Here is a 26564-nt window from a genome sequence, read left to right as displayed (position 1 = left end):
GTAAAAATTTTTAAAAAGGTGCTGGGAATGTAGTTCAGTGGCAGAGAGCTTGCCAAGCATGTGCAAGGCTGAGTTCAACCCCCAGTATGGGGAAGGGGGCGCTCAGCAGACACCCCAGCGCTTATGTGACCATGATATTCAGTGCTGAAAGCTACCTGCAGATTACCTGAATTAATTCCAGATGAGAAAATGAAAGGCCAAAAAAGCTAGGTGTCCACCTCAGGACACATCTGTAGAAAAAGAGGCCAAGAACCCAGACCCCTGTCTCCTCTACAGGTATCTCCAGTGTTCCACAGCTGCCTGGGCCTGGATGACTGCTGCCATTCAAGGCCTCAGAAGAGCAGTGGCTCTTTGAGAACTGCTTCAGAGATGGCTCTTGAGAAACACCAGGAAAAAACTTACAGTATTAGTGTATAGCCATATGTTGTTTGTGAACCAAAATGGATTAACCTAGATTGAAACCACTTGTATCTGCTTCCAAAAATATCTATCTCTTATAAAAATAGGATCTGGATACAATGTGGAGATTTTAAAATGGGATCTGGTACAACTGTGGAGATTTTAAAAATATGAAATAGATGTAAATGATGAGTCCTAAAAACGTTTTGAGCAAATGGCAGCACTGCTAAATACAGGGCCTCCCAGGGTAGCAAAATGTGAAGGGGACCACATTCCTTTTAATGGAACTCTGTTAGGCTGGGCTGGGTGGTGCAGGTCTGCAATCCCAGCACTTGGGAGGCTGAGGCAGGAGGATCGCCACGGGTTCAAGGCCAGCCTGGGCTCCATAGTGAGTTCAAGGCCTGTCTGAACTACACAGTGAGACCCTGTCTCCAAAAAAAAAAAAAGCATGAAGAGGATTATGTCAGCTTTGGAATGTTTAGTGAAAACTATTTCCTCTCAGTATCTATTTTATACATAATGTTTTGAAAATTTCTTTAGAATAAAAATTGGTGTAAGTGGATTCAAAACCTACACTGACTACCTTATAAAATAGGAGAGCTATTTCTAGCTCTATACCTTGAATTTAATGCAACTTAATCAAAACACGTGACTAAGGACTTTTACCGATGCTGTAATACAATGAGGCTAAGCATGTAACTCTAAGTTAAGAGCTCTGTCTAAAAGCATGGAGACATTTCAGTTTTACCCAGAATGGCTACTTCAGAGCAGTCAGTGGAAAGACAACTACAGAAGGTCTGATTATTTGCTTCTTACCGATAACACTGATCAGCCAGGTGGGGGCGCCTCCTCAGTCACACAACATTTTGCTTCCTGTCCCCACAGCCTCACACTTTCCCTCTTCTAGGTAAATACTGTCTGCTGAGGCCCTCCCCATTTGCCCCATTTTCTTTTGTCTTTTTGAGACAGGGTCTCACTATGCAGTTCACAGTGGCCTTGGGCTCACTTTGTAGCCCTGGCTGGTCTCGAACTTGCAATGATCCTCCTGCCTCAGCCTCCCCAGTGCTGGGATTACAGGTGTGCACCACCACGCCCGGCCAGCCCTCCCCATTTGCTACTTAGATGTGCTACTTAGTTCTTCCTCACCCTACGAGAAGATTCTTGCTCTGGGATCCTAAAACTCAATGTGAATTCTTACCTTATCCAGTCAAATTCATCTCGCAAATGATTGAAAGCATTGGGTGAGGGCCCTCTGGGGAGTCTATAAAGCTAAATTCTATAAAATGTTTTTTTCTTCCTCCAGTGCTGAGGCTCAAGCTCATCGCTTTTGTACACTAGGCAAGTTCTTTACCAAGAAACTATGTCCCAGCCCAGCTACAATTTTAAGATCCCTTCATTTGCATCTCCTACCTATAAGTAGTTCTGCTTCACTTGCTGCCCGATTTTGATCTGGCTTTATGAGTGAATCAGTGGGCTGTTGGCCAGCGAAAGACTGGACAGAAGACCAAAGGTGGGGACCATATCCACTGCCACGAAGTCAGGATCATGCAGATATCATCTCAGAAAACCAAAGCACGCCCTCCCCAGCCCTTCTTACCTTTCACAGGGAATACGTGACTAACCTTTACATTTATTTCCTTTGTGTACAAACACACATAAATAGTAAAATAATTGCACTTAAATAATTATACTGGAAAGTTCATGCAGAGTTGCTCCACTGGGGGGAAAATCTAGAAAACAGATTTAAACCTAGGAAATTCCACAATTTTATAATGAGTATTTTCTCCTACTTTGATATAATTTTGGTAATTACAAATCAAGTGTATTACTACAACGATAAAAAAAAAATTACCAAGTTTCACTTAAACATTTTAGAAGAGTAATGACTCACATGCCCACAAGTGCTCAGGAAATGTTCCTCAAGGACAGCCACCACCCCCCGGAGAATCAGCTACTTACACATTAAGTCCCACACTGATGTCAACAGAAGCACACACAATTTCAATGGAGCCCGTGTTTGATTTTATGAAAATTATTGTGAACATGCAGAGCCAAGAGCTACTGGTTAAAAGTGCTGCTCTCAAAGCTGTTAATAGAAAAGTTATTGTATAGCTGGTGCTGGTTCAGGTTGTTTGATAGTTTTGCCGTTTCTCTGAATACAGACATGCCAATAAAAAATTTAAAACCATGATGGAGTGTTGGGAAGGCCACGATGATCAGTTTAAATGACTCTACTGTCCATTTTGTACACAACTATCTGATCAGCAAGCAGTCCTTTTTTTTTTTCTTGGTCTTTTTGAGACAGGGTCTCGCTATGCAGGTCAGGCTGGCCTTGAGCTCACTTTGTAGCCCAGGCTGGTCTCGAACTCGCCATGATCCTCCTGCCTCAGCCTCCTGAGTGCTGGGATTACAGGCGTGCACCACCACGCTGGGTGCAGCAAGCAGTCCTTGAAACACTTTTTGAAGCTATTTAAAATTTTTTTTAAAAATGCACAGGGGACAAAAGAGGTGTATTTGATTCTTAGTAACAAAATTTCCAATGAGATATTTCATTACTATTTTGCTGTCCTTAGTTTTACTGGAATGAAAATTTTATAGGTCAATGTTAGTTTTTTGTTTGTTTGGTTTTGGTGCTGGGGAGTGAACCCAGGGCCCATGGCAAGTGCTCTACCACTAAGCTACATTCTCAGCCCTAATTTCAGAAGACTTTAAGTACTATATATCAAGAACTGTGTTTAACAAACTATTTCAAAATGCAGTAAAAAATCCAAAGGCCTTAGCAACTCATATGCCCCTGGCAATGGGACAGAAGAAACCTCTATCATTCCTAGGTGTGGAGGGAATGGACAATGGCCCAGTGCAGATCCCATCCTGTCTGGAAAGGTGGTCCCTCACCCATGGCACCTTCTCTTCTCTCACCTTTATTATACTACCCTTTATTAAAAAAAAGTTGAGCCAGAACTGGGCTGTATCACTGAAAGCTCTAAAAGGCTCGCCATCACTTTCTCAGGGCATGGAAGTATTCATTTATTTACTGATGGTGTCTTCTGGAGCTGGGGCCAACCTCCTTAAAACCTTAGGACCTTTTAACTGACTTACCAAAAGACTGGGCATGTGGTGCTTAATAAATATGAGTTGCCTGACTACTCCCAAGGAGCTTGCGAGGGTAAATTACACACCAGCAAGTGGGGTGTGACCAAGCAAGTGAAAGGCTTTATGCTCACAGCTCCCTGTACTCCTCGACTGCTGCTAAGTGTTACAGTTCTCATTCAGGATACCAGGTCTCTAAAGCCTTGGCTTGGCAAGTACAGTGCTGACATAAACATGTTAGGTTTTCAAAATTTTGTTTTTGTCTTTTTGAGACAGGGTCTCGCTATGCAGTTCAGGCTGGCCTTGAGCTCACTTTGGAGCCCAGGCTGCTCTCGAACTCACAATGATCCTCCTGCCTCAGCTTCCCAAGTGCTGGGATTACAGGCATGCACCACCATGCCCGGCCTTGTCAGGTTTTTTTTTTTTCAAAGGCATAATGTTTTTATGCTAGTCCAAATACAAGTTTTAACATGATAGTAGCTCTAAACAAACTGAACAGATTTGCCCTATTACCAATATCTAACCAGCAGCCAGCTAATTTTATGATTGTTTAGAAAGACAGTGTAGTATACTTAGGACAAATGTTACAAGGGGATCTGTGATCTTTGTTAAATATACAATGAAAATGAGTACTGTGGAGTTAGACGAAAGGGAGATCGCCTCTGCAGGTACATGTGCGTGTGCACACGAGCGTGCGCATCTGCTGTGCTGTGAGAAACCCGGAGGGAAGCGCTGCCTCATGCAGGATGGAGCGCAGTTAGCAAGGACAGGGACAGGAGGGCCAGCACAAAGCGCCCAGGAGCACTGCCCCTCCTCCAGAGCAGACCATTCGGAGTGTACTTAACCCTTCGGGTGGTTTCTTCCCTCGACCAGCAAAGTGTGGAGGGGAAGGAAGGCAGAGATGAAGAGGAGGTCACAAGTGCACTCCTCCCGATCTGGAAGGGGAAAGAGAAACACACTCGGGAAAGCACAAAACAAACAAAACCCTGACCACTCGCCCTGGCTTCAGGAAGAGAATCCTAGAGAACAACATACTACGCAAGGCGAGTCCTGAAATCTCAGTGACAGCTGGTAACCGGTGTCATTTATCCCTTGTGACATTTCCCCCTCGGTGAAACACCTGGAAATGACTCCGAATTTAGTAAAGGCTACTTTTCCATATGGGAAAAGACAACACATAGGCTATGTGTCCAGTTTGCCAATAGTTATTTTTAATGGGTAGCCTAAAATAAATACTTATTTTTCAATCAGTGATTGTATGAAATGAGAAATGAGAAAGTATACACATGATTATTGGTTGGTACACCCAGGACTCTAATCTTCAGTACTATAATTACAGAACTTTTGCAATATGACATCCTGACATTCTTTTCTAAAATAAAATGTACACTGTGAAAAGGTGCTTCTTCTAAATTTTGTTTTTAGCTATACAAAGATAAGATTCTTCAGTTACTCCAACATTTCCATTACATCAAATGCATCAAATCAAATTACCCTTAGAGTGTTAACCCCAATTTAAAGAAAAGCTGAAATACTGGGCATATAATAATAGTGCAGTTTTACCACTCTGAAATTTGACAGAATTAATGTTTAATGTAAGAGGCCTTATCTTTTACTTTGCATTTTTGAAGCTCCTATACAATTTAACTGAGCAACTTTTTGATGCTCCAAATGAAAAATAGTACTCTCTGAACAAAGCATCACATAAAGAAGTTTAAAATTTTATAACATTTTGTCAAAACATAGATTTTTATAGTAAATTAATAAAAAGGACATACAATATTTGAAAACTTCATAACATAATCCTTATACCACTGTAAAAATAAGATTGTTAGAACTCTATTACAGAACACAGTCTTTGGAATTTAACCCTCGAAAGGTGGATGTAGCATTCTTCCTCTTCAGTTCTGGGAGATAACTAAGCCCAGCCTCCACTAGGGAGGAGGGGTAGAGGAGGCAGAGGCTGAGCCCTGCAGGCACACAGCACAGCGGACAAAGCCTTCTGGACTTGCCTAAGTATCGGGCCACAGATGTCACCTGCCCATATTCAAGCGGCAAAGAGGCACCTGATGATAAGGGTTTCAGTTTGTAAAAAGCCCTGTCTATTTCAAAGATGACACTTATGCAGTGACATTTATAATTTGCTTCTGCTTTTGGAAATGGGGAAAAATGGGAACTTTGCACAAATTGTCCAACAGGGGCTGGCTGGGAAATAGCACATGCAAATGGGTGGGGGTGTCACTGGGGGAAAGAACGGGGGAGTAGAAGTTGAGTAAGAGCCAGAATCTCCCAGTGGGCTGGAAGATGTTCCATCCATGGCCCCGTGTGCTTGTGAGAACATCGCAAACATCTGTGAACACGTTAACAGAGCAAACACACGGCAATGCTCAGAGCCCAGTCTGGCAAAGCAGAGGCACAGTAGTTTGCGGATTCAGAGGAGGGAACAGAGTGGTCAGGCTGCAGAGAGCAAACGGCAAAAGCACCGGTGGTGTTACTTACGTGCGTAGGGAAGGGCTGCAGTCTCGTCCTGCTCTCCTCCGGGTGGTTCGCTTCTCCCATTGGGAGATACGCTTTCTGACCTGATCCCGTCTCGTACATGGACATGGGCCTACTGCCCCGGGCAGATGGACGTCGCTTTAAGGAAGAGTGGTTGGCAGTTTCTGGGTACTCAGAACCAGTTTGCACCTGATATACATTGGTTGTGGCCTGTTTCCTGAGGCTGGAATTCTCACTCTGGAGTGTTTGAAGCTGAAAGAAATGTTTGGCAGTGGGACAGTGTTTTTCCATAGCAAGCAGACAAGGCAAACACCAAGAAAACAAATACAACTACCGGCTTTAAACAGTAAGAATGACAGTAGCTAGCTGTGTTAATAGTAAAGCATCTAAGAAAAAGTCTCCTCTCTGAAATGAGTGACTCATTTTATCACAACTCACTTTACCACAAAGGATAATTTAATAATTTAATTTCTGCATGTGGGAAAGTTGCAGTCTTGACTATGCATTTATTTATTTATTTGGTACCAGGAATCGAACTCAGGACCTTGCGCTTGCCAGGCAGGCGCTTGTGCCGCTGAGCTATATCCCTGGCCCTTGACTATTTATTGACTGATTTATTATTTTTGTTTTTTTCCACTTTTTAAAAACTAAATGTCCATTTAAGTTCTGTCATGGTGGGGTGGGGAAATGTCTGCAGACAAGCTGTACTCAGGATTATTCTCAAGCAAATGCTTGAGACCATTAAAACATCATGAATAACTTGATTTTCAAATGAGCCCTGGGCAATTTGCAAATGCCAAAAGTGACAGCAGACACCATGGAAGCAGCACAAAGATAACTAGAGTTGCTTTTGCAAAGCAAGAAAAACAGTGAGGTTCAGCTTATCAAGTATTGGATCAGGTGTTGATTTCCAAAAAGGCAACAAAAAATTATGATCAATATGATTTTATTACATAATACTTCTGATATTCCAAACAGTTCGGCAGTTTTGAAAAAAAATAAGAGGGAATTAAATCCTAGTAAATTTTCTGTATTGACATATCACAAAGAAAGCTGGAAAGCCATTCAACTATGCTAGCATCTTCACATGAAGGAATGTTCCACGTAGCAAACCTGCTTCCCTCTGGTGATCTTTCAGTCAGGGCTGGAGTATTTGGCCTTTCTCTCCTTTGGTTTTGTCACCCAGAAAGCATGAACACGGTGGTACCGGCTCTGAACTCGCTAATCTGCCTGCTCTACCCATTTTAGCTAGACACTGCCACTGGAGACCCTGAGCGCTCTTTCCATTCTGCACAGGCAGGCTCCTTCAAGGTTAAAAGATCAGAAAGGAATCGTGGGATCTTTTAAGCATCTGGCAGTTTAAACCCAAGTAACTGCGTCCATTCTGAACACGGTCCTTCTCTCTGGTGCGCCTTCATCTTCCGTGACAGTTTTATAAGCTGGGTGCGGTCTTAGTTCAGCTGTCTACTCTCTCAGAGACTGTGAACTCTGATCAGATTCCCCTCCAGTGCCAGGGTTTAAGTTCACAAGCAACCGTGTCTGCACCAGGAGCTCCTTACTTTTCCAATAGCAAACCCATGCACGGTTAGGAGTTATTTTCAATTTTTATTTAGAAAGCACCGATCTGTGAAAAATACACCAATAGTGGCTGTTCCTCTTCATTAATTAGCATCCTTTTCAAGCAACTGTTAAATGTGAAAGATCAGATATAAATCATGCTACTTAGTCAACTTTATAAAGAAACAAATCATTACCCAGCTTTGAAATAAAATCAATACATCTTTGCTACATAAACAAATCCACCTCTTCTTATTACGAGTGCCAAACCTCTGAAAGTGTGGGGCCCGGGGATTTAGCTCCGTGGTGCAGTGCCTTCCTGGCATGCGTGAAGTCCTGAGTTCGATTCTCCACCCCTCCAAAAAAGAAAGTGTGGCTTCCTGACTCTTCCACAGGAAGACCACACCTCATCTTCTCAAAGGGCGAGCTGCGAAGAGGGACAGGCTGCCTCTATGCCACAAAGGCTTTCAGGATACAGCTTGAATCTGTAACCCCTTTCCAAAGAGAGACAGCTGTGCTGCAAAGGACAAGGAGCCAGGGGGAATCCCGATACTCCATGATACAAACAAGTGTGAGGGGCCTGCCACAATATCAGGAACCTGTGGCCTAAGTAAAATGATCAGGTCCAAAGAATGTGGCGCCAAGTGACCCTGGAACCTCACTGGCGGGCTCCATTTGTCTTCCTACTTATGTAAAAAATCTCTGTTAACAGGTTTTTTAGACCAGACCTCAAAATTGGAAACTTCATGCCCACACTGTTCATGCCTCTGAAACATCCAGCCCAGACTCTGTCAGAATGTGTTCTGAGATGAGCAAAGTTCCTGGTTCCAAGTTTTAAAAAGTTTTAGTAGTATGTATGTACTTATGTGTGTATGAACTGACCGAGACAGGGTCTTGCTATGTAGCCCAGGCTGGCCTTGAACTTGTGGTGATTCTCCTGCCTCAGCCTCTCGAGTGCTGGGATTACAGGTATGTACCACTATGCCTGGCTAGTACTCTGCATTTAGAAAGGTATATTTGGATATACTTTAATGATGCTTATTTTGATAAGAACCAGGCAACACTTTTTTTGTATGGCACAAAATAAAGTTACAAACAATAGCTTTAGAAATCAAAAGCATTTCTAAGAATTAATGAACAATGGCAAAGAGTTTCGGCCCATGTTTCTTCAGAAGCTTAAGCCATTTGCTCCCAGACCTATGGAAGTTATCTCTGGCAACTTCTAAACACTGAAAGGAACATTAAAGAATTAAAAAGGTGATGCAGCAGACTGAATCATAGTTGGCAAAATCAGTGTGTTTCAGAAAGTCACCTCAAGAAAATGATCAGTCTGACTAATGGAATAAACTAGAATCTGTTAAATATAAGCTATTTTGGAACAGGCAGAGGGCAAGTCCTGTGACAAAGGGGCTCTTGCTCTGCTTTGGTCAGGGCTGCACACAGCACTAGGTTCAGCTGGGAGGCTCAGAACCAACCTGCAGGCATCGTCACTTGCATTATCAGCATCAGAGCCACTGGTTTTCAAAAGTGCTATAAAAAAAGACCTCACGCTCAACACAAAAGTCCTAGCAAACCCCAGATGAAGGTGCATGCAGCTTACTTCCCAGGCAAGCAAGGTATGGTTTTGTAGCCTTCCTTTTGGAAGCAGCACTAGAAAGGACCCAGGTGTAGGTGAAATGTACCTCTTGGCCAGGTCCTGGAAATAAGTCTGAACTAGTATTCCTCAATGACAGTATAAAGACACAGATTATAGATTGTTTGGTTTCTGTTTAAGGGAAGCATAAAGATCTCATTTTTAATGGGAGCAACACCCACAAAATCTTAGGCAGTTGTGGCAGGCTCTACTTTAGGCTCTGAGGACACCACTAATTTAAGTGGTAATTACTACTGACCAACAAGGGATGTGGGGAGGGGTGCCAGGGTGAGGGTAGGTTAAGAACTCAAAATTAGCCCAAACAGGGAAAGCACTCCTTGTGGGATGTGGGCTGGGCTTCCATGCTGATGCAATGTATACACCTGCCCAAGGCTTTCACCTGCTCTGTCTTTATGGGCTTGATTATTCTTCAGAACCAGCAGCAAAAGGAATCACATCCATGCATTGCCTTCCAGGTTCTGAGGTGGCCCAGAATAATGTGAAGGTTACTCTATCTGGCGAATTTATTCTGGATTTACTTAAGCTGGAGCTACTTCACTTTAAATATCCACACACATCCTGCTTGCAAAAAGACAGTGTGGCCCCAAGATTTCTAGGCCTGTTATCACAGCTACTTTCTTTCCCCTCTACCCACAGCATGATGCCTGGGATTCTTCCTTTTACTATGGGATTAAAGAGTCAATCATCCTGGCATTTATTAACATGTTACCTTTTTCTGCATAATTCTCAGCTCGTCACTCAAGTTGTTATTCACCTTCATTAGCTGCTGTATCTTGGCCTCAGAAGCCACTAGAGCGTTTTTGACCTCCATAAATTCCTGTACAGTGACTGGTCCATCTGATAAATCTGAATCTAGGCTCTAAAAATAAATTGGGGAAAATGTTCACAATCTGAGATGATGATAACATTAAAGACTAACAGCTAAAGAATTTCAAATTCTGGCCATGCCAGCTGAATTGTAAAGTTAAACCAAATCAGGGCTTCTGAGAATATGTGAAAATGAAACATAAAAGTAGGGTCACTATATTATTAAAAAAAATTTTTTTTTTTTTGAGACAGGGTCTTGCCATGCAGTTCAGACCAGCCTTAAACTCACTATGGAGTCCAGGCTGGCCTCGAACTTTTGGTGATCCTCCTTCCTCAGCCTCCTGAGTGCTGGGATTATAGGCGTGCACCACCATGCCCAGCTATTTAAAAATTTTTAAAGTCAATATTTCCTAATGGAATCATGGGGCTACTAATCTACACTGACAACTATCAAAAGAGATCTGTCCTGTCTTACATGCCTATCTCTTGCTCATTTCCCTTTTCCATTTATTCTTTCATTAATTCATTCATCCAACATTTTTACTGAGCATTAAGTAATTTCTAGGTGCTTGGGATGTATCAGATGAGAAAACAACAATTCCTACTTCCATGGTGTTTACATCCCAGGAGCATGAGAGAGAGAAAAGTAAAAAACAAGTAAATACACAGTATGACTGAAGGTGATTAGTGCTGTGAAACAGATAAAATGGAGCGGAGGGGGGGGTGCAGGAGCTGAAGTAGGGGTGTAGGTGGGCGGCACATTAGGGGAAGCCTTTGAGTTGAGACAAGGAGGCAAGGGAACCCTCCATAAGGTGTCTCGGAGAATGTTCCAGCCCGCAGCAGAACTCCGCTGCAGGGAGCAGACATGGGGGGCTGTCAGTCCACAAAGGTGCAGAATGGGCTTGCTCTCCCTGAGGGAACCAGCAGCTTCTGGGCAGTCCAGACCAGGTATCCCAGTCACTGCCCATGGCATCATCGTTCTCAGTCACGTGAGGCAGAAAACCACACACATCTTCTGTAAGTCCATCTCTCCAATTCATAGTTCTAGACTTTCCTACTCTGCCTCCTGTTCACCCATTCTCCGTGTCTGCAGAGCATCTCCATGGGCCAGGCCGGGGCATTCAGCAGCAGGTAGACAGATCCCCCAGGACCCTGTGACCCTCTCCCCCATCGCACTCCGGTGCCCTGCTTTCTCCTCGCTGGTCTAGGCCCTGAGGTGGCTTGCGTCAGCCTGTTTGGAGCTCTCCGGGAAAACGCTAACTGGTTCCTCCCTCTACTCTCTGAGGTGCCCTCAAGATCTCAGCTCTTCAGGCTTGTGTCGCTTTCTTCCTGTTGTAGCCTTGAGGCTCACTTTTTAATTTTGTGGTAGTGAGGACTGACCTTAGGGTCTTTGCACTGAGCTGTATCTCCAACCCTTTTACTTTTTACTTTTGCGACACAGTCTTATTAAACCACTAAGTTGCCCAGGCTGGCCTCGAACTTGTGATCTTCCTGCCTCAGCTTCCCATTGACTTCCGAGTCCTGATATTACAGGTGTGTGCCACCACGCCCAGCTGAGTCCCACTCTTTTCAACCGCCCTCCTCACGCTAGCGTTCCTTCCAGAGGCCTTGGCTTCACTTTCTCTCTGTCCAGACCGTCCGGCCCTGGCTCCTTCACAGGCCCCATGCCCATGTCAATCTAAGGCACATCCTAAGAGGCGTCCCATTTACAAGGCCTCCTGGGTGCTTGTCAGCAACAGGTTCTCTCCTCTCACTTCCTCAGCTTCTGCCCATGCTCTGTATGACATGTATGACTCTGTACGACATGTATGACTCTGTGCTTTTACTGCAGTTATCCCTCCTCCTAGACAGGGAAGGAAGTAGGCCTTGTTCAGGAGAGTATCATCCTGAGAAGTCACTCTGTGACAGCAGACCTGTCTCTCGGCACTTTACTCAGGGCAGAAGAACCCTGATTTTAAAACTATTTGCTTTGTTTCACTCTGCTTGGCTTGAGCTAGCTGTGAACCCAGCTTTACCTGAACAGTACCTTTCCCAGGGAGAGCCCTCAAGGCAATTCTGCAGGAGGAAGATTTTTAGAAGAGGCATATCCACCCTTTATCCTCTCACCTTCTGCCGGTTTGCCTTGCTTGCTGTGGTTTCCAAGTCAGTGTCTTCGTCTGACGCCACACTGTCATAGTCTGGCTGGTCGTTGTCCTGACTCTCAGTACTGTGCTGGCTATTGATTGTTTTCAGGATAAGCTCCACACTGTCTATCAAGAGAAGCAAATAACTTTATTTCAGGTTTAAATATTATTTTTTTCCTTCCAAAAACCTACTGGGATGACTTTTTAGTTTAGCCATTTAAAGGCCTGAAAGAAAATGACCGAAATAGCCATATTATATTCACACCAATAGAAGGCTAGCAGAAAGAGTTATCGACCCAAAAGAGAGCTGTACAGACAGTCAAGCATTCTTCTGCTGTACGGGGCAAATTAAGGGGCAGGCTTAGGAAGGAGCTGCTCAAAGTGAGGAGGCAGATTCCCAGGTTTCTATACCAATAAAGGTATAATGATCTGCCTGGCTGCAGATCATAAAGAGCTGAGACAGTGTAGTATAAGGTAACGTAAAGTCATTTGATTATACGTGTAACATGCTTACAAGGTGACATCACATCAGAATAGAAAGCAAATTGTTAAACTGCAACTTAGAAACTAGGTGCTCAAAGAATAAGAACGTTGGCATTTTGGGCTGGGGATATAATATAGCTCAGTGGCACAAGTGCCTGCCTGGCAAGGACAAGGTCCTGAGTTCAATTCCTGGTACAAAATAAAAAAAAAGAAAAGTATTTAGTCACCTGAATCAAAGAGAGTGAGAGTGAGAAAGCAAGAGACACACATACAGACACACAGAGACAGGAAAAATGTATCCAATGGACACACATGTGCTTAATATTACGCATTTGATTCTATAGGCTCTTACACATTTTGAAAAAAAAATTTCACAAACTACCAGCTCTGTCTAATTTCTTTCTGATAACTCAGTAGCCTCTGACTTCCAATGTCTAATGTGGTTCCCTTCCCCAGGTTTTTTTATTTTTATTTTTTTTTATTTTTTCCTGCACGCTGAGGATGGAACCCAATCACTCTACCATGGAGCTACATGCTAGGCAAGCACTCTACCATGGAACTACATTCCCAAACCCTTTTCCAGATTTTTTTGTTGGTTTACTTTTTAGCCCGTCTCACTAGTTCAGGTTGGCCTTGAACTCACTTTGTAGCCCAACCTGGCCTCAAACTTACGGTGATCCTCCTGCCTCAGCCTCCCAAGGGCTGGGATTACAGGTGTGCGCCACCGCACCCAGCTTTTTCAAGGTATCTTGATGATGACATCTAAGTGACAAATTATGGTTTAAGAGAACTACGTCCTATTTTGATTCTTAAAATTAACATTTAAAAATATGCAAATATATGATTGCAGAAGTAATAAAGATTCAATAGAGAGATTTTAGAAGCTAAGGACCAAGGAAGACAGAAACCACTTACAGTCATTGCTATATGTTGACCTATTTTTCCTAGTCTTTTTTTTTTCAAACATACATTACACACATAGTCAATTCTTGTTATTCTTGGTAGTTATATCCTAAAAAGTTGTTGCGAAGACTATATGAGCCAATACCAAACTACTGCTCCTAGGGGAAACACAAGATTGGATTCCTCACAGCTTTAGGTCGTAATATTTTCATCAATCCATCAATGCAGAACTTTGTTCTGTGTGTGTGTGTGTGTGTGTGTGTGTGTGTGTGTGTGTTGTCTTTTTACAATTTTTTTTCTTGGTGGTACCAGGGATTGAACTCATGACCTTGTGCTTGCCAGGCAGGCACTTATGCCACTGAGCTATATCCCCAGCCCTGTTTTGTCTTTTTGAGACAGGGTCTCATTATGCAGTTCAGGCTGGCCTTGAGCTCACTTTGTAGCCCAGGCTGGTTTTGAACTCACAATGATCCTCCTGCCTCAGCCTCCCGGGTGCTGGGATTACAGGCGTGCGCCACTGTGCCCAGCTTGTTTAAAGACACTGAATATACACTGTTGATCCATTAACATTAAACTCATGGCTCACAGCATTAAAAGTCATGCTGGAACAAGGCTCGCCCAGTGCACATTTTTCTGTAAGCCTTCTCACTCTCACGAACACTAGACAGGACGTTCAGCACTATGCTTGGCCAAATCACCAATAAAAAGCACAGAAATGGGACAAGGACTCGACTGTTAAAAAAAAAAAAAAAGCAGAAAATGTGAAAAACATGGCACTAAATAGACCATGAACGGGACGCTTGTATGTAACAATGAGATCTACAAGGACGCAAGGAGTTGCCTTATTCAGCCTCCACCAGGAATGTGCTTTCTGTGACTCAAATTTTTTGCCACTTTGCCTATGTAAGAAAATAACCTCAAGAGTGACTGGAGTACTGACTCTGGGGTTACAAGTAAATTTTAGCAAGTAGATAAATTTGCAAATATGCAGGTGAGGATCAACTGTATGTGCATAATTACATGCAGTATCCATCCTCTTGTGTGTCTGTAAATATGTTCTCTTTACAAAATTTGGATTATACTAAAAACTTAAAAGTTTCATTAATGTATTCCATATCATTACATATTCTCTGGAAAGATGTCTGTGTATCATCCACATATTAGTTATTTCTAACGTTTTTGCTATTATACATACTTATAACACCTCTGATTATTTCCCTGCAATCAAGAGTAGACGTATTTTGAGACTTCGCATTTATGCAAAGATTCTTGGCACTGTACTTTCCTTGGAGTTTATTCATTTTTTTCAGAAATTCTTTATTCCTGGTTGGCTGAATTACTAAATCACTTTGTGAATAGGCAAAGGAAAGAACAAATTGTTGTCAGAATATTCGCCTCTTTGGGGAATGTGATACTGACTCTGGCCTAATTTTGATGGTACACATTTCTTCTGTTTAAAGACCTTACAATAAAAAAGTATAGTGATGAGGGGGAAAAAACCCCGACAAGTACACAGTAATAGGCTGCAGAGGAAGTATCTTCCTCAACGTGCAGACAGGACCGTGACATACTGAACAAGACTCCACAGGCCACTTTGAGGTAGGTGCTCAAGACTAATTCTGGCTCACAATACTTCTTGCTACAGAACCTAAAGTTTATAGCAACCAATTTTAATTATTTGGAATTCAATTTTGGAAGGAAGCATCAGTAGCTTGAGATGTGGTTTTAATCAAGAGAGCTAATTTTCTTATGTCTTTAGTAAGACCTAAGTTGAATTTCTGGGTTAATTTCAGGGTGAAATTTTACAAAGTGACCAAAAAGGAACCAAAGAAATAATACCTAAGTTTGAATAATCGTTACTAATTATGAAATACTATTAACCAGAGCTCAAAGAGATAAACTTTTCACCACAACAGATTGATAATAAAACGCAGGACTGTAAGCTACCATGTCAATGACTATTGTAATTAATTTACAACTTCACATTTAATGGTTATGTCTTAGAAGGTCCAAAAAGTTGACATTTCGTTGTTGGACACTTACCTTTTGAACTAGAGAGGGGACTTCCCTGCTGTCTCCTCTTGGCATCGCCGAGAATGTCAATAACGAGTGTGGCAAACTCATGGGCATTAAACCGAGCGAGTTTCTGTCTGCCCTAAGGGGGAAAAAATAATTGAAAACATTCCCCAGTGTAAAAATACAGACATAAACGTCACACCCAACCAGTCAGACTACTCATAAAACTCCTGTAAAGCTCCTCTAGCACTATCACAGTGTGATCAATCACAGCCATAATCAAATCAAAACAGTGTTAGTTTCCATGAAAACAGGCTCAAGTCACTATGTAAAAGAACTTTTTAACAACTGAATTTTTACAATGCTTATTTATTTTCTGAGCAAAAATAAAATGTCTCTGGCCAGGGAAGCTCAGTGGTAGAATACTTCCCTAGCATTCACAAGGTCCTGTGCTACCTAAATAAAAATGGTTCCACTTCATGCTTTTCTTCTATTAATGATTTAGTTTTGAAGTAGACCCAGTAATGGGTAATGATTTTTTTCTTGGTACTGGGAACTGAACTCAGGACCTTGCACTTGCCAGGCAGGTGCTGTGCCGCTGAGCTATATCCCCAGCCCAAGACCCAGTTTGAGAAATTAACATGGAAAAAAATTTCTAAATTTCAAGATAAACACAATTCTAGTCCAGATGTGGGTACGCTATCCTTATATACAACTATTAAAAATTAAAACTATAATACTTTCTCATTTACTCACCATTTTTCCTCTTGATGGGTACTGCAGTTGTTTTTAATACTGTATTACATAATGCAAGGCTTTAATGAAACTCACTGTGTGTAAAACTATTTTATTAGATAGAGTATTATTCCAAAATGAGGAATTTCAATATAAAAAGATTTTTTTTTTTTTTTGTCTGTTTGAGACAGGGTCTCGCTATGCAGTTCAGGCTGGCCTTGAGCTCACCCTGTAGCCCAGGCTGGTCTTGAACTCACAATGATCCTTCTGTCTCAGCCTCCCGAGTGCTGGGATTACAGATGTGAGCCACCATGCCTGGCTGATATGCTTTTTTTTTTGAGGCTTCTGAAACTGGTAAACAATTTGCTTTTCTAAAGTCTATAATCATTTAAAATCCTATCTGTAGCATGAGAAAGCCTACCCTGCCACACTACCAGCCTGGAGTATCTCTTTGTCTTTAGATTGCTTTTTTTTTTTTGCTTAGTAATAAGTTCAAACAGTTTTTCACAAGGCACTTGTATTTTTTCTGTTAACTGTTTTTTATTCTTTCCCAGTCATCTATTTATATCTACTGCTTTTCTCATTATTCTGTGAGTTGTGTTTATGTGTGTATAAAGGGTATGAAATTTTAATCAATCAAATCGCTTTAAATACTTATCCTGGGCAAATGACATACCATGACATCAGCCACTCCCCAAATACTACTAGTTACTTTCCAAACTGAGCCACTTGCCTGGTTTCGTGTTGATGAGTACTCAGGATTGACCGGAAGAAAGGGGACGACGGTTGTCTCGGTTACCAGGGTGCTGTGGTTTTGCGTGGCAAGCCAGACTAGCCAGAGGAAAGAGCCAGAGACAATCTCATCACACCTGGGGTGCCACGGCTCTGCGGCTCACGCGTTACTAGGGAGACTTGGGGAAGCACACTCTGAAGCCAACACACGCAAAGGTACATGTTGACACACGCGTTATCAGGACAGGAGAAATTGGGCAAGTAAAACACTGAGGCTGGCAGCTTGTTACCGCCCACTGATAACAGAAGCTTAGTAGATAAAGTCATGTTAAGTCACCTGCATCAGTCTCTCGCCTGTCAACTTCATCGTACACATCCATGGCAAGCTCTTCAAACAAATGATTACTTAGCTGAAAGTAAAAAATATCAGGAACACAAGGGACAACGATTAACACCAGGAGGATGAGAGGGGACTGTGACTTATTCACCCTTTTATCTCCAATGCCCTATTCAAAGCCAGGGCCTAGCAAATACCCACTGTTACACACATAATAGCTTTTCCACAACTGTACAAATCCTCTAGAAATATCTGCTTCCCACAGTGGCTTCACTGATCTGTGACACACAGGTACAGTCACTGCTGCTGAGAAGTCAAGAGGGGCTCACACGTTATTATCTCAAATGCAGCTCCAGCTCTGCTTGCGAGGGCACCCTGGAAGTCTCGTCTGTTCTTGAGAGCATTTGTCAGTCCCCAAAACGTTAAGGGCTCCTAACCCCCAATGGGATAAAGTGAAAACAGGCTCTTTGTGAAGATAAAATGTGCTGTGCACAAAGACAAGATCCAGACTGGTCAGGTGTCTGCTGTCCTCCTCAGCGGCAGTCCATACCCCACAGAGCTGAGCTCCTAACAAAGCAAAACCTGACTCATCAGCACACTGCATGCTGTCAGCTCATGACACACTCACCGCACAGGCTGAGCTAATCAGCAGCAGCTGGGACAGGGGCAGGGTGGACTATCAAGGTCTTTGCAACTGAAAGGAGGTTAAGGTGCTGCCAGGGCAGCCTGGGCTCTCTCTGTACTTTTTGCTTTGTGAAATTCACCTGGAGATGTGGCAAATACAACCTTTTTTTTTTGTATTGGGGAATCAAATCCCAGGGCTTTACACTGAGTTAGATCTCTAGCACCTCCCCCACTTTTGCTTTCATTTTGAGACACAGTATTAAATCACTAAATTGCCCAGGCTGGGCTCAAAACTGAGATCCTCCTGCCTCATAGCCTTCCAGAGTGCTGGGATTACAGGTGAGCACCAGAGCACCACGCCAGGCCAGTTTTTGTTTTTTTTTTTGTTTTTTTTTTTGGTCTTTTTGAGACAGGGTTTCGCTATGCACTTCAGGCTGGCCTTGAACTCACTTTGCAGCCCAGGCTGGCCTCAAACTCACAGCAATCCTTCTGCCTCAGCCTCCCGAATGCTGGGATTACAGGTGGGCGCCACCACGCCCAGCTTCCAGTTGTCCTTTTTAACTGACTGCTTCCCTGCTCTGTCAGAGCAGCTACTCAGTTTATTGTACTGCCAACTCTATTCTGCACATCCACAAACAGTACCAGGCACTCACTCGGGGGCCGCAGGACACAGCCTACACTAACCTACAGGTTTTTTAGGCAACAACTTAAAAATGCTGGCTACAGAGACCTCATGGGAACATGTACAATATATTGCTGGGTAAAAAGGTGGATATAAACACTACAATTATGATTTCCAGTTAAAAAAGATACATATGAAATAAGAACTGAAAGGAATATACCAAAATACTGAGCCTGAATCCATCAGGAATATAATGACTGAGGATGATTCCCCCTTCTCTATTTCCAGTTTCCCTAGTGTAGTCAAATTACATTTATAATTTTTTTTGTCTTTCTTTATAATTTTATTTTAAAATTTTTTTATTTTAAAAAATAAAAGAAGGAAAACATATTAACAAACAGACATCCATTTACAAAATAGCATAAGAACAATACAAACCAAACAGAGTTACAGAAAAGTTGCAGGAAATTAACCTTCTTTGTCTTTTTGGGACAGGCTCTCACTATGCAGTTCAGGCTGACCTTGAGCTCACTTTGTAGCCCAGGCTGGTCTTGAACTTGCAACGATCCTCCTGCCTCAGCCTCCCGAGTACATTTATAATTAGAAATAAACCCTGAGAGCCAGCTGTGGTGGCACATGCCTAGACCCAGATATGCAGGAGGCTGAGTCAGGAGTGTCATAAATTGAAGACCAGCCTAGGCAACTCAGCCAGACTCTAACTCAAAAATAAAAAGTGCTGGAGATATAGTGGTAGAGCACTTGCCTAGCATGCCAAGGCCCTGGGTTCAATCTCTAGTACCACAAGAGAAAAATAAACAAAAACAAAAAGCCCTGAGAGCCTGTTGTAAACTATGATAATGGATTGGGAGCTTTAACTTGCTTCACAAATATCAGATTTTCTACCTGGGAGTGGTGGTGCATCACTCTAATCTTTATACTCTGGGGAGTTAAGGCAGGAAGATCCCAAGTTTAAGCTCAGCCTGGGCAACTTATCAAGACTATCTCTCAAAATAACAAATAAAATAGCTAGGGTTATAGCTCAGTGTGAAGGCCCTGGACTCAATTTCCAGTATCTCCCTCGAGGAAAAAAAATTCAGTTTCCCCCTCCAAGAGACTATAAACTGGTATAACTATTACTAACACCACCACCAACAACCAGCACTGGTCTAGCACTTATATCCCAAGCACTGTGCTAACAGCACACTACTTAGTACTTTTACTATTGTTCCATTTTACAAACAAAGGAAATCAAGGCATATCAATTAATAGCTTGCCTAAAGTCACAAAGCTAGTGAATGATGGACCCGAGATTCAGGTTTAAGTTTCCCAAATGTTAACATTTACTAATTCAAGGACTGTAAGGACGCTTGGTGTATTTCTCTTAACTTTTCATTAGGGAAGGAAGAGGGGAGGAAGAGAAGGGGGCAGGAAGAAAGAGATGGAAATAGGGAGGAAAAGGAAAAAAGGAAGGAAAAAGAAGGAAAGGACGGAGGGAGGGAGGGAGGAAGGGAGAGGAGGAAGGTGTGAGGGGCGAATGCCGACCTGGCATTGGTAACAGCAGCCACGTCCAAACAGACCAGAGGGCCAGGGGAGCCGACTGGTGATAAAGGCAGCTCACCGGGCTGAGTTGTTCTGGCTGCAGCCCTGCAGCACCGCGCCCGCCTTCCAGGGGCCGGACACCAAGGCACAGGAAGACCATGGTGCTTAGCAGGGTCAGGAGGGGAAGCTGCCCAAGATCTTAAAAGCTCTACTGAACCCTGTCCAAGGTATGCATTTTAGCTACATGCTAGATACTACACATCACCTCAGCCTCCACGCAGCTTTCAGACTAACAGTGTAGGAGAATCAAAGGGAATCTGTTTTTTTTTAGGTTTAATTCATTTGTAATAAAAATTCACTTACACATTAGGAGTAATTAAAAGGAAACCATACAATATTTTGGACAAACTCTGAAGCTTATCATCTTTATCATCTTACCATACAGTAGTTAATTTAAGAAAGCCAATAAAACACACAGACACACAAAACCATAGATACAGAACACAGAGACACCAAACAAATTGCATAAAACATTTATTTCATAATACAGTTAATACTAGTAAGAATAAATTCATTTTATGTAATATTCAATATTAGACGAAATTCTAGAGAAGGATCTTCTGCAAAAGGGCGAATAGGGAAGAAAGTCATGATGTGGGCAAGCAGCAGTTTTAGAGCTGTGCTTTGGGAAAGCTGCTGCCTACACTGGGAATGAGGTCAGAGCTCAGCTCCTTGAATGAGAAAAGTCACAGAAGCTGGGCAGGGCAAACACTCAGGCAAGAGAAGACTCCTGGAGAGGGCTGAAGGCGTCAGCTCTTGGCCTCAGAGAGTGTTTATCCATAAAGAAACACTTCGACACACATGTGCACATGTACACACACACAGGCACACACACACACACACACACACACACACACACACTGGGAACCAGATGACTAGCTCTGAAAGGTAAGCTGGATGACGCCCTCGAAGGTTATGAAAACAATCCAAGAATCTTGGTTCCGATCCAGAGAACAGTAAGAAGAGTTGAGGACAGTAAGTAATCTGGCGGCTAATGTGGTTGGGAAACACCCTGGTGAGATGTCACTTGATGGAACTGGACAAGGGAAAATGGTTCCCAGAGAAGCTTACTTCCCAGGGTGCTGCCTAAAGCTGCAAAGACACAGAGTACACTAAGCAGGTAACCTGCAGGGCTGGGAAGGTTCTCAGTGCATACGTGGTCTGGACTGACAGCTTTTAAAAGCATGATTTTGAAAAGCTCTGACGAATGTCATACAATCGGTGAGAGTCAGAACTGTGGCAGGGAGTCAATGTACAGACTCACCACCACACCAGCCTCAGCTTTGATCACTCCCTAGCGTTCTATTAGGCCACAGAGAGTAACCCCAAGGAAGTGTACCCACTTGCGCATTCACACTGAGACACTAAGGGACTCTCACAAGGAGCAGCCACTTCCTACTGTCACAGACACAATCTTCGCTTTTAACATGCCAGAGAAAAATGGGATTATTTAAAGCAGAGCCAACGAACTGGACATATTAAACCTAATAATGGCTTCATTCTTCATTGCTACATAATCAGTGGTCTGCTTCTACCTTAGCATCTCAAAGTATGAAATAAAATCCTGACACAACTGTAACCAGGACTGAGAAAGGTACTAACTAACAGGATATATTGATTCCCACACCGATTCCACAGTAAAGAGAAATACTCACAGACTGAAGTTTCTTCTTAGCAGCTTTTGCCAATTCAGACAAATCCAGGCTGCTATGAAAATGTACAAAATGCATAAGTAAATCAATAAAACATATTCATGAGCTTTACAGATAATTAAGACACCCAAGGGATAGAAATATTAGTTACAATCTAGGGACACTATCTGAGTCAGTATTCAATAACCAGAGACTAGGTGAGGAAACTGACACAATTTGGCCAGAGGGACTCCTAGAAATAAAAGTCATATAAAAGAAAAAACATCACCCAACTAAAATGACAAAAATTATTACCAGGTGAACCTCTGGGCCTTTATGTGAGAAGTCACAATTTTTTAGGTCTGAAAAAAAATAATGAAAGGGCCAAGGAAGCTGCACAGGGGCAGAGTGCTTGCCTAACACGCGCAAGACCCTGGGCTCCATCTCAGCAACTGGGGGGGGGAGCAAGCTAGGAGAAAATACGACGCAGGGAAAGTGGGAAAAACCAGAATGGCAAGATTGCACCTGGGGCAGCAGTTAATCATTTCATAAACTTTTGACAGTATTTGTGCAAAGGTAACTGGCTACACAGGGTTTCAGGTTCACTGCGGTAGCGATGAACCCATCTGTCTTACCAACTGGGGCTGGCAAATTCTGGGCTTATTTTTGTTCAGCCAATGAGCTAAGAATGGTGTCTGTATTTTCAAATGCTTCGGGGAGGGCGATAGTATTTCATGGAGAGGAAAATATTTCATTAGGTGTGAAAATTATATAAAATTCAAATTTCAGTGTCCACAAATATAATTTTATTGGAACAAATATGCCCATTTATTTATATAATGTCCCTCTATAACAGGAGAGGTGAGTAGTTGTGACAGACTCTGTATGCCCCACAAAACCTAAAACATATATGGTCTGGCCCTTGACAACTGTTTGGAGACTCATGTTATAGACAAAGAATATACTCTCCTATGATTCAGAAATATTTTGAGAATTAACCTATTCTACAATATTACTACCACAACTGGCTAAAATAGTGACTGTCTCACTCGCTCCAATTTCCTTACTAATTAACTGGTTACTTGTGCTCTTTCAAACTTAAGTTTTATATGGTTTACTTACAGCCGTCTTATTCCAAATTGTACAGCCATAAAAGAGAAAAATGTATGGGCTTTGTTAAACAAACTATAACACACTTCAATACTATACAACCAGGGAAATACTAGGAACAGGTAAAATTGAACGGTATCTCCATGGCCTTACCTGTCTGCCATTTGAGGTATTATAAAGTGCTGTCCATTTTTGTGATCTGAAACAGAAACCAATATATAAATATTGATGAGATCAGTTGAGAAACACCACTATTATTTTCTCAATTGAAGTTCTACAATTTCTACTTTTCCATAACTATGAATCACATTGGGGAACAGAAGTTGTTACGCTGGCTACAAATGCCCAAGCAGCTGAGATGTATCTAGGACCACATCCTCATTTTCTTCTGGCACAAAGATCCAGACATCATTTAGCAGAAGACCTCTGCTTACCCCAAGCCTCTGGTTAGTTCACCTCAGGAAAACTGATTATCTTCAGCCATGGAAGAATGCTGAGGGAGCTGAATTAGCTCAGAGCTGGCTTCCCTCTGTGGGATGGTGGAGCTTCAGTGAGGCCTGGTGGCTAGTTCAAATTAATCGGCTAGCAGAAAACTGTCAAGGCTGGACGGGGTGGTCTTTGCAGACTGAGAAAGGGACTCCATCTCCTAGGATACTCACTGACTTGGTCCTAATCTAGCTTCTAGAGGGTGGTGAGCACATTCCAGTGAACAAAACCATTATAAGCATCTAAGCTTTGGAGTACCAACGAGTGGGTCTGCTGAGTTACGTGGTAAATATACAATTTGGTAAAAACTGCTAGATCTTTTTCCAAAGTAGCTATATCATTTTCTATTCTGAACACTAATGTATGAGAGTTATAGTTGCTTCATGTCTTTCCCAGCACTTACATTGTCTGTCTTTGATTTGTTTTAAAATTTTAGCTATTCTAATAGGTATATTGTAGTACCTCACTGTGTGTGTGGTTTTTTGTTTTGTATTGTTTTGCTTTTTTTCTTTCAGTACTGGGGATTGAACGAAGGGTCTTGCACATGGTAGGCAAGTGCTCTACCACTGAGCTACACTTCCAGCAATTCAGTGTGGTTTTAATTTGCATTTCTGTAATGGATAATGATGCTGAGCTTGCCATCATGTGCTTGATTTTTGCCATCTGAACACTGTCTTTGTTCAAGGTTTTCCTTTTTTGTTTTTCTTTTTTTTCTTTTCCTTTCCTCCACCCGCCTCTGCCTCTCCCTCCCCCTCTCTCTCTTTCTCTGCAGATTAGGTCTTGAACTCTTGGGCTCAAGCAACGGTCCTGGCCTTCAGCCTTCCAAGCGCTGGGGTTATAGCTGTGTTTCACTGTGCCTCCTCTGCCCAAGTTTTTACTGGGTTGTTTGTTTGATTACGACTGAGTTTTAAGAGTTAAGAATTTTAAGTTCTTTGTTAAATACATGATTTCCAAGTATTTTCTCCTAGACGTAGCTTGTCCTTTTATTTTTAAAAGTTTTTTTTAGTAAGGACATTTGCATTACATGTAATCGATGCAAACATACAACTCCCAAATGGGAGTTGGTACATGAACATAACACAAGTTAATTTTTAAAATCTCCTTTCCTTCTCTTTCCCTTTTTCATTCTTTTAACCATAGTTTTCACAGGGCACAAGGTTTCACTTTTTTTTTTTTTTTTTTTTTTGTGACAGCGTTTCACTATGCAGTTCAATCTGGCCTTGAACTCATAGTGATCCTCCTGCCTCAGCCTCCCTACTGCTGGGATTACAGGTATACGCCGTAATGCCTGGCAAGGTTTCACTTTTGATGAGGTATAATTTGTCAATATCTTCTTTTATGAATTGTGCTTCTGATATTATATATAAGAACTTTAATCCAAGATCAAGTATTTTCTCCTACATTTTCTTCTAGAAGTTTGATCCAGTTTGAATTAATCGTCATGTAAGGAGTGAAGTTTGGGTTGAAGTTCATTTTCCTGCACATGGATGCTCACTTGGGACAACTGTTGTCTCAATACCACATACTCATCCGCCCTTGGATCACTTTTGTGCTCCTGTCAAAAATCAATGGAACATAACTCCAGATTCCCTGTATTTATAATTTCACTAATCCAAGTATTTACCTCTCCATTAATACCACAGTCTCAAATACTATAGAGTGTTTAGCAAATCTTAAAATTGGATAGCATGCTTCCTCCTACATTATTCTTTTGCAAAACTGTCTTGGCTGTCTATTGCTGTCTTCCTATTTAAATTTTAGAATCAGTATGTTTATGTCTACCAAAACATCCCTGAGTTAAATTAAGTTTACACAATGATTTGTGGAAAATTGATGCATTAAATATAGTCTTCCAATCTATAAAAATAGTAGTATGTGATTGTACTTGTCCAGGTTTCCTTTGATTTCTTTTATCAGCATTTTATAATTTTTAGCATACAGAGCCTACGAATAGATAGACAGTAAGATATATACCTAAATATTTAACTTGGAGCTATTGATTTACAATACCATTTAGGTACTGCTTTTCTAGTTTCAGTTTCCAATTTTTCATTGCTAGCCTAAAAAAACATGATGGTTGGGTATTGACTTTGTATTCTGTATCCTAGTTAAATTCACCTATTAGTGTAAGAATTTTCTTGGAGGTTTTTTTTGGCATTTTCCACCTAGAAATGATCTCCTTTGAGTGGGAATAGTTTTATTTTTCTTTTCAATCTTTATACTTTTTTCTCCCCTTGCCTTTACAGCAGTATTAGGATTTTCAGTGCGATGCTGAATAGGAGTGCTAAGAGCGGTCATCCTAGCCTTTCTCTGTGTGTGCGGGCCAAAACAGTCTTTCACCTTTAAAAGTGATGTTAGCTATTGGTTTTCTAGAGATGCTTCCTCAGGTTACATAAGTCTTGCCTGTTCCTAGTTTGATAAAAAAAATTTTTTAAATCATTCATGGATGTTGAACTTGGTAGAACTACTTTTTCTGTATAAAATGGTATATGATTTTTCTTTTTTATGTCAGTTAATGGGATGAATCACATTAACTGATTTTCAAGTACTGAATCTGGAAACCCCTATTCATTATGTTATATTTTTCTTTTTATTTATTGCTAAATTCAACTTGCTAATATCTGATGAAGATTTCTGTTTACATTTTATGAGGGCTGTTTTCTGTACTTTGCTGGGTTTGGTATAAGTAATGCTAGCCCCATAATGAGTTGAGAAGTATTTCCTCTACTATTGTGGAGGGCTTGGGTCTTAATAGAATTTTTTTAAATGTACAAATGTAAATATTTAAAAATACAGACCCAGGCGTGCTGGCTCACGCCTGTAATCTCAGCACTTGGGAGGTTGAGGCAGGAGGATCTTTGTGAGAGACTAGTCTGGGCTACAAAGTGAGCTCAAGGCCAGCCTGAACTGCACAGTAAGACCCTGTCTCAAAAAGACAAACAAACAAACAAATAAACACTGAACAGGATTATAAAACAGGGCTGTAGATCAGTGGGAGAGCATTTGCCTAGCATACATGAAGCCCTGGGGTCAATTCCCAGCACCACATTAAGGAAAAAGATAAATAAATGAGTGATTACATATTTATAACCCCCCCCTTTTGTGATTTTTTTTAGAAACAGGGTCTTACTGTGTAGTTCAGCCTGCCCTTGAACTATGT

The 26564-nt window shown here is 41.8% G+C and overlaps 1 protein-coding gene across 12 annotated transcripts in view; it reads right to left on the bottom strand.

Moving 5' to 3' along the window:
• The window catches only part of Git2 (G protein-coupled receptor kinase interacting ArfGAP 2), a 58310-nt gene that overhangs the window by 9988 nt on the left and 21758 nt on the right, over positions 1-26564 (bottom strand). For 5 of the 12 annotated variants that reach the window (XR_262844.2, XR_001236294.1, XM_005396437.2 and 2 more), the window contains exons 8-16: positions 23072-23117; positions 21833-21884; positions 17333-17405; positions 16997-17094; positions 15556-15667; positions 12110-12252; positions 9906-10055; positions 5989-6237; positions 4335-4424 (exon numbers count right to left, since the gene is read on the bottom strand). Coding sequence is in view for 10 of the 12 variants with exons in the window: in XM_005396437.2 (XP_005396494.1) it covers positions 4335-4424; positions 5989-6237; positions 9906-10055; positions 12110-12252; positions 15556-15667; positions 16997-17094; positions 17333-17405; positions 21833-21884; positions 23072-23117 (1013 nt within the window). In the remaining 2 variants the exon portion in view is untranslated. Of the gene's footprint in view, positions 1-4334; positions 4425-5988; positions 6238-6914; positions 7671-9905; positions 10056-12109; positions 12253-15555; positions 15668-16996; positions 17095-17332; positions 17406-21832; positions 21885-23071; positions 23118-26564 lie in introns of those variants that run through there. The other 7 variants (XM_005396433.2, XM_005396432.2, XM_005396434.2 and 4 more) reach the window with 7 other exon arrangements.

This window comes from Chinchilla lanigera, unplaced genomic scaffold, assembly GCF_000276665.1.
Source record: "Chinchilla lanigera isolate Chin_1 unplaced genomic scaffold, ChiLan1.0 scaffold00054, whole genome shotgun sequence".
NCBI lineage: Eukaryota > Metazoa > Chordata > Mammalia > Rodentia > Chinchillidae > Chinchilla > Chinchilla lanigera.
Note: the sequence above shows the minus strand (reverse complement) of the source record. Positions and strands in the feature narration are given on the sequence as shown.